We start from the raw sequence: 8,798 nt of genomic DNA on the forward strand, positions 1-8,798 counted from the left end.
TACCAGAGTGATGTCTGGTTCTTTCTCTCTCTCCTATCATTTCTCATGAATAAATAAACTTTTAAAAAGGTTTTAAAAAAAGAGAAAAAAAAGAAAAAAGGTCAGGGAAATAGCATAATGGTTATGTAAAAAGACTTCCATGTCTGAGGAACCAAAGGTCCCAGGTTCAATTCCCAACATCACCACAAGCCAGACATTAGCAGTGTTTTGCTAAAAATAAAGGGACCAGGCAGTAGTGCAGCAGGCCTCCAGGAGCAATGGATTCGTAGTGCAGGCACCAAGCCTGTTAGATTTTTTAAAAAGGTAAAAAAGGGAGTCGGGCTGTAGTGCAGCGGGTTAAGCGCAGGTGGCGCAAAGCACAAGGACCGGCATAAGGATCCCGGTTCGAACCCCCGGCTCCCCACCTGCAGGGGAGTCGCTTCACAGGTGGTGAAGCAGGTCTGCAGGTGTCTACCTTTCTCTCCCCCTCTCTGTCTTCCCCTCCTCTCTCCGTTTCTCTCTGTCCTATCCAACAACGATGACAACAATAATAATAACTATAACAATAAAACAACAAGGGCAACAAAAGGGAATAAATAAATAAAATAAATACTTAAAAAAAAAAAAGGTAAAAAAATAAATTAACTATAATTGAAAAAGGAGTTTAATAGCTGTCTCTACTTGGAATATGGGAATTCTGAAGCATAATCTAAAATATAGGAGGGCTGGGGTGGGACATGTGGTTGAACACACATTACAATGTACAAGGACCTGGGTTCAAGCCCCCCTCCCTCCATTTCAAGGAGGATGTTTTGAAAGTGGTAAAGCAGGTTTACAGGTGTCTCTCTGTCTCTCTCCTTATCTCCCCTTGTCTCTTGATTTCTGTCTTATCCAAAAAGTAAATAAAATATTTTTAAAAGATGAGATAAAAACAAAAAAGTAGAGGGATATTAAATGAAATTCACTTCAGAAAACTTTTCCTTTTCATTTGAACTTCTTTGATTCTCTTACTGGAAATATCTTTTCTATTTCTCCTCACTTGCTCTCAGACCTCGGTTCTGTCTACTCCACATGCATTATCTTACTTATCCTTCTATATGATGATAATGATATTTGGTCACCAAGGTTATCACTGGTGTCCCAGTGGCCTTCCCCCTGCCCCTTTCTTTTTCTCTTAAGGATGAGGAGGCAGGGGAGAGAAGGGAAGGAGAGACACACCTGTGTCGCTGTTCCACCTCTTGTTAAGCTCCCTGCCCCTCATGTAAGGTGGGGATCGGGGGCTTGAACCTGAGTCCTTGAGCATAGTAATAATGTGTGCAGTTGACCAGAAGCACCACCACTAAACTTTTACATGGTGATATATTTTTGTAATTGCCTTTGTATTTTTATTATTGTAGTTATTATTGTTGTTGTTAATGATGTCGTCATTGTTGGATAGGACAGAGAGAAATGGAGAGAGATGGGGAAGACAGAGGGGGCGAGAAAGACAAACACTTGCAGACCTGCAGGTGGGAAGCTGGGGGCTCAAACCGGGATCCTTACACTGGTCCTTGCGCTTTGCACCACCTGCGCTTAACCATTATGTCCGACTCCCATTATGATATTTTTGTAGTATAATTGTAAGTTTAGTGTGGTCTGGGAGATGGCACAGTGGATAAACCACTGGACTCTATAAAGCATGAGGTCCCAAGTTCAAGTCCCAGAAAAACATGTTCAAAAATGATGTCTGATTCTTTCTTTTCCTAACTTTTTTTTTTCTCCAGGGTTATCACTGCGGCTCAGTGCCTGCACTACGAATTCACTGCTCCTGGAGGCTATCTTTCCCCTTTTGTTCTCCTTATTGTTTATCATTGTTATTGTTATTGCTGTCATTGTTGTTGGTAAGGACAGAGAGAAACAGAGAGAGGAGGGGAAGACAGAGAGGGGAAGAGAAAGACAGACACCTGCAGACCTGCTTTACCGCCTGTGAAGCGACTCCCCTGCAGGTGGGGAGCCGGGGGCTCGAACTGGGATCTTTGCGCAGGTCCTTGTGCTTTGTGCCACTTGCACTTAACCCGCTGCACCCATCCAGCACCCTTTTCCTATCTTTCAAATAAATAAATATTGTAAGTTTATAGTTCTGTGCTATTTCCTCTACTCTTTCAATTTTATTTTGCTTTCAGATACTACTATTATTATTTTGACAAGGCTTTAAACAAAAGGTCAAGTCACTAAGGCAAGTATGTTAAATATTTTGTTGCCACAAAGCACCAGGTTTCAAGGATGGCTGAGGACCAAACTATGAAATAAATCATAACCATTTATACAAAGATAGAGAAGAAGTTATAGAAATAAGGTTAAAAGATGGCTTCAGGGCTCGAGAGATAGCATAATGGTTATGCAAAAGACATTCATGGCTGAGGCTCTGAGGTCCCAGGTTCAATCCCCAGCACCTCCGTAAGTGCTCTGGTCTTTCTCTGTCTTTCCTTGTTCTCATTATACAAGAATAAAATCAGTGGTCCAGGAGGTGGCGCAGTGGATAAAGCATCAGACTCTGAAGCATGAGGTCCTGAGTTCAATCCCTGGCAGCACATGTACCAGAGTAATGTCTGGTTCTTTCTCTCTCTCTCTCTCCTTCTCTCTTCATGAATAAATAAAAATCTTTAAAAAAAAAAAAGAATAAAATCAGACTGGAGGAGGCATGCAGTAGCGCAGTGGGTTAAGAACAGATGGTGCAAAGAGCACAGACCATCGTAGGGATCCCGGTTCCAGCCCATGGCTCATCACCTGCAAGGGGGGTCACTTCGCAAGCGGTGAAGCAGGTCTGCAGGTGTCTTTCTCTCCCCTCCTCTCTTGATTTCTCTCTGTCCTGTCTAGCAATAACAAGGGCAACAAAAATGGGGGGAAATGACCTCCAGGAGCAGTGCAGGCACTGAGCCCCAGCAATAACAACCCTGGAGGCAAAAGAAAAGAAAAAGAAAATCACACTGGAGAAGGACACTTACTTTAATACATTGGCGGGGAAGTGGAAAGAGAACTATGAGCAAGCATGAAGATGGGACTATCATTCCACGTTAAAAATATATATATACCCCGCGGGAGTCAGGCAGTAGCGCAGCGGGTTAAGTTCACGTGGCGCAAAGCGCAAGGACCGGTGTAAGGACTCCGGTTTGAGCCCCCGGCTCCCCACCTGCAGGGGAGTCGCTTCACAGGCGGTGAAGCAGGTCTGCAGGTGTCTGTCTTTCTCTCCCCCTCTCTGTCTTCCCCACCTCTCTCCATTTCTCTCTGTCCTGTCCAACGACGACAACAGTAACAACCACAATAATAACTACAACAATAAAACAACAAAGGCAACAAAGGGAATAAATAAATATATTTAAAAATTTTTTAAATACCCCAGGAATCTGGCGGTAGCGCAGTGGGTTCAGCGAGCGCAAGGATAAGGCAAGGATCCCGGTTCGAGCCCCGGCCCCCCACCTGCAGGGAGTCACTTCACAGGCTGTAAAGCAGGTCTGCAGGTGTCTGTCTTTCTCTCCCCCTCTCTGTCTTCCCCGCCTCTCTCCATTTCTCTCTGTCCTATCTTACAACAACAACAACAACAATAACTACAACAACAATTTTTAAAATACCCCAAAGTGATAGTAGTGGTTATCACAGTGTGACGTAATTACGGGTGAGCCTTTTTTCTCTTTTGATTTTCCGTGTTTCCTGATCTTCCTGTGCTGGGTTTTGAAAGAAGTGTTCTGGGCTGGGCAGATAACATAATGGTTATGTAAGTAAAGACTTTCATGCTTGAGGTACCAGAGGTCTTAGGTTCAACCCCCAGTACTACCATAACCCGGAGCTGAGCTAAGAAAGAGGAGGAGGAAGAGGGAGGAGAAGAGTAGCAGGAAGAGGAGGAAGAGGAAAAGGAAGTCAACTCTAACAAGTCAACTCTATAGCTGCACACGCTTGGGGGCTGGGCTGTGGTGCACCGGTGAAGTGCACATAGTACTAAGCTCAAGGAACCGGGTTGGAGCCCCTGGATCCCACCTGCAGGGGGTGAAGCAGGTCTGCAGGTGTCTCTCTTCCTCTCCCCCTCCTCTCTCAATTTCCCTGTCCTATCCAATAAAATGGGGAAAAAATGGCCACCAGCAGCAGTGGATTGGAAATGCAGGCACTGAGCCCCAGTGATAACCCTTAAGGCAAAAACAAACAAAAAACTTAACAAGTTTTAGGGATTCCTTTGTGGTCTCATATGATACTGTTAGACACACTGTATGGCTCCAAATGTCTTCAAATTACTAGTGTTACCCAAGAGATCTAGTGGCAATCCAGTAGGAATAAGAAGTGTGTAAAGGATTAGAGCTACAGCAGTATTCATTTTGAGGGTTCTCATCAGTTTGGGAAAACCTGATGAACCCCTCAATTTGGACAAAGGTACCAGAGTCACCCAGATATGTACGAGATCATCTCAAGCATATAGCAGAGATCTTTCAAGCCAGGAAAGAATGAACTGAAAGCAGTCTCTTTTTCCCCCCCTTTTGTTGCCCTTGTTGTTTATCGTCATCGTTGTTATTATTGCTGTTTTTATTGCTGTCGCTATTGTTGGGTAGGACAGAGAGAAATGGAGAGAGGAGGGGCAGACAGAGAGGAGGAGAGAAAGACACCTGCAGACCTGCTTCACCGCCTGTGAAGCGACTCCCCTACAGGTGGGGAGCCGGGGGCTCGAACTGGGATCCTGATGCTTGTCCGTAGCCACATGCGCTTAGCCCAGTGCGCCACTGCCCGGCTCCCTGTACTAAAAGCAGTCTTTTCCTTTTTTTTTTCTTTTTCTTTTTCCTCCAGGGTTATTGCCGGGGCTCAGTACTGGCACTACAAATCCACTGCTCCTGGAGGCAAATTTTTCCATCTTTTGGATAGAACAAAGAGAAATTGAGAGAGGAAGGGGAGAGAGAGGAGAGAGAAAGATATATACACCTAAAGACCTGCTTCACAGCTTGTAAAGTGATCCCCCCTGTAGGCAGGGAGCCAGGGCCTCCAACCTGGATCCTTGCACAGGTCCCTTCCCTTAGTACTATGTGTATTTAACTGGCTGTGCCACTGCCTGGCCCTAAAAGCAGTCCTTACAGGCGGAGGGGGAGTCAAAACCAGGAATAGCAGATACCTCAATCTGTTTAATATACTATACATCTGCTCTCTGCTAGGTGTAAGAGATATGGCAAAAAAAATATGTTGTAGCTTTCTTTCTCTTTCCTTATTACTGGATAGACACAGAGAAATTGAGAGGGGCAGAGGAGATAGAGAAAGAGACAGAGACACCTGCAGCCCTGCTTCATCGCTCGTGAATCACCCCCCCTCCCCGGCAGTTGGGGACCAGGGACTTGAACCTGGGTCCTTGCATTGTAATGTGTGCACTTAACCAAGTGTGCCACTACCACCTGGGCCCTGTAGAGGCTTTTCCAGAGGAGCTTGAGCAGAGTTTCCCAATTTTAGCACTACGAACACTCTGGGCCTAATAATTCTTGGTTGGGAGATGGGGAGGGGAATTATTTTGTGCACTGTAGGATGTCTAGGCACTCTGGTCTCTCCTCAAGTCAACAGCAAACATGCCCAGATTTGACTATCAAAAATGCCTCTCGTCTTTGAGGAGTGGCCCAAAGAAGCCCAAATCACCCTGGTTTGAGAACCAGACGGTCTGGAGAGAACATCCAACAGGACTTCCAGTGATGATGAATTTGCTAAAAGTCTGAGCTGTCACATTACCCATCACTAGTCACATAGGCCACTGAGCATACGCTGAGTGGTTCCAAATAAGGTTCTGAATTTAAAATTTTTATTTAATTTTAACAAGCAAAAATGTTTGGTGAGTATCCTACTGGCCACCTTAGAAAATCTCTACTAGGCCAAAAAGCCAACATATATATATATATTTTTTTGGCCTTTTTTTTTCTTTAGAGATGGAAACGGACCCCGCAATACTGCAACTTCCTTCAATGAGAAGGGTGCTGGGCTGGGCGGCGGCACACTGAGTGCATATCACTGTGCACAAGGACTGGGGAGTGAGCCCCTGGGCCCCACCTGCAGGGGGAAAGCTTCGCAAGCGCTGAAGCAGGGCTGCAGGTGTCTCTCTCTGTATCTGTCTCTCTCACCTCTGTCTCCCTCTCCCCTCGTGTGTCTGACTGTCTCTATCCAATAAAAATAAAAAAATAAAAATACTCTTTAAGAAGGGTGTTGGACTAGAACCCGGGTGCTGCCGAACATGCCAAGAAACGTTAAGCGGATCCTCTTCCTTATTTGTCTTTACTAGAGCACTGCTCCGCTGTGTTCTGTGGGGTGTAAGGGAAATGAACCTGAAACCTCAGAGCTTTTTTTTTTTCATAACCATGATGCTGTCTCCCCTGGTTCTGACCTTCATTCAGTTCTAGTATCAGAAGGAAGCCTTCTTCCTTTCAAACTCTTTCCACACTGACATCATTTGGCCTTGAATATATATGTTATCATTCTACTATTCTTACTACCAGAGCACTGCTCAGCTCTGGCTTATGGTGGTGCGGCGGATTGAACCTGGGCCTTTGGCGCCTCAGGCAGGGGGGTCTCTGCACAACCGTCCCTGTCTGCCCAGCCCCTGGGACGACTTCCGAAACGGAGACGCCGGGGGAGGCTCCGCGCGGCCGCGTCTGCCCGCAAGCACGGGCTCCGTGCCCATTGCGCCTGGGGCTTTGGCGCCACAGGGAACGCCGGGACGGCTTCTCCTTACTTCTTCTTATCTTTGCCTTTGCTCTTGCCCTTCCTCTTGTCCTTTCCCTTCCCCGGCATCTCGGCTTCTTTACGGGCCCCACCGCGGTCGCTGCTTCCTCGCCGCCGGGGCCCGACTCCGTTGCCAAGGAAACCAGCACGCCCGGCGGCGAACGTTGCCGAGAGCCGTTGCGGGCGCGCGGAGGGCGCATGCGCGGGTGACGTGCGCGCGCCCTCCCCCTCCCCCTCCTCCTCCCCCTCCCCCTCCCCCTCTCCCTCCGCCGCCGCCGCAGCGCGCGGGGTCCAGTCCGCGGGGCGGGCGCGGAGGGCGGGGCGGAGATCGCGCCCAGGGCGGCGGGAGGCCGCGCCGGCGCGCACGGTGAGTGTGCGTGCGAGCGGCGGCGGGAGCGTGCGTGGCCGGGCTGGCGGGAGGGCTGGCGAGCGGGCGGGTGGGGAAGCTGGGACGTGCGAGCGCCGGGCGGTGGCGGCGCGTTCCCGGGTCGGCCGCACGGTCGGGGCGCCCTAGTCCCCGGAGGCTTCGCGGACCGCGGGCGCCGGGGCACCCCGCCCCCAGCCGGCTCGGCAGCGCCCGCGCCTCCCCTTCCTGACAGCCCGACCTTTGGCTCCCCGGTCCCCCTGCTGGTCTCTGGCAGGAAGCACCCAGGTCCTCGTAGGCCTCGCCGGCCTCCTCCCTGCGGACGCCGCTCTGGGCCCACCCGCTTGCAGCACCCGCAGCATCCTTTTCTGCAAGGCGTGTAAAGGTGCAAACCGGTCCTTGCTGAAGGTTCAGTGCGCAGGGGAGACAGCGTAGCGCTTCTGCAAAAAAGACTGGTCATGCCTGAGTCTCTCCAGTCCCAAGTTCAGTACCCCCATACCACCATAAGCCCAGGCTGAGCAGTGCCCTGTTAAAAAGATGTTCTTAGTTTTTATTTAAGAGGAAACAGAATGAAGATTGCACCTTCCTTCAATGAAAGTGAGCCACTAAAATAATAATAATAATAATAATTAGGTGTGATCCGGTATGGACTCAAGAGCCTTGTGATTGAAGTTCTGCGGTGACACTCCATTTAAAGTTGAGTCGAGGTGTCTCTAAGCGACTGGGAAGGTAGCCCGACTGGTAGAACATGCGACTTTTCGTGCATAAGGATCCTTGTTCATTTCGTGCATTGCATGTGCTTGGTGCTCTGGTTGTTTCTCCTCTGCCTCATATAGATAAAATGAATCTTAAAAAAAAAAAAGTCTTTCTGGGCTGGGGAGATAACATAATGGTTAGGTAACATAATGGTTAGGTAAAAAAAAAAAAAAAAAACTTTATCGGGAGTCTAGAAGTAGCACAGCGGGTTAAGCGCACAAAGCGCAAGGACCGGTGAAAGGATCGCAGTTCGAGCCCCCGGCTCCCCACCTGCAGGGGAGTCGCTTCACAAGCAGTGAAGTAGGTCTGCAGGTGTCTGTCTTTCTTTCCCCCTCTCTGTCTTCCCCTTCCTCTCTCTATTTCTCTGTGTCCTATCCAACAACGACGACATCAACAACAATAATAATTACAACAACAATAAAACAAAGGCAACAGTTAAAAGGAAATACATATTTTAAAAAAACAAAACTTTCTCATGCCTGAACTTCCAAGGTCCCAGGTTCTACCCCCATCACCACCATAAGCCAGAGTTGAGCAGTGCTCTGGGAAAATTAATTGTTTAAGAAATAAATGTTGTTTAAAACTTAACTTCCTTCTTCATTTTTCTAGGGAGAGCTTAACCCTTAAAGCCCTTTTCAGAGGTCTTTGATCTCTCATGATCTGTTTTTCCCATTTGATAGATAGATAGGAAGAGAGAGAGAGAGAGAATCAGACATCACTTTGGTGCCTGTGCTGCTAGGATTCAACGCTGGACCTCGTGCTTAAGAATCCAGTGAGTCCAGTGCTTTGTCAATTGCTCCACCTCCCGGATGACTTACACGTAGTTTTCTTTTTCTAAATTCTGTGACTAGAGAACTTGCTGATGTGTTAACATGAGCAATGAAAATCTCTTTATTCATACTATCAGCAGGCACGATGTTGGCTTGCTATGTTTCCTGTGCATTTCCTCCCATGTATTTATTTGTACGTCACATTTGCTTTAGCCCACAGT

General features: G+C 47.9%; 1 protein-coding gene across 3 annotated transcripts in view; it reads right to left on the bottom strand.

The window, feature by feature from the left end:
* BBOF1 (basal body orientation factor 1) overlaps positions 1–6,916 on the bottom strand; it is a 52,368-nt gene extending 45,452 nt beyond the window's left edge. For 2 of the 3 annotated variants that reach the window (XM_060175472.1, XM_007521772.3), the window contains exon 1: positions 6,698–6,902. In XM_060175472.1, the coding sequence (XP_060031455.1) occupies positions 6,698–6,756 (59 nt within the window). In that variant the 5' untranslated portion in view covers positions 6,757–6,902. Of the gene's footprint in view, positions 1–6,697 lie in introns of all 3 variants that reach the window. The other variant, XM_060175474.1, reaches the window with a different exon arrangement.
* Between the last annotated feature and the right edge of the window lie 1,882 nt (positions 6,917–8,798).

Source organism: Erinaceus europaeus, chromosome 16 (assembly GCF_950295315.1).
Source record: "Erinaceus europaeus chromosome 16, mEriEur2.1, whole genome shotgun sequence".
NCBI classification, from domain to species: Eukaryota; Metazoa; Chordata; class Mammalia; order Eulipotyphla; family Erinaceidae; genus Erinaceus; species Erinaceus europaeus.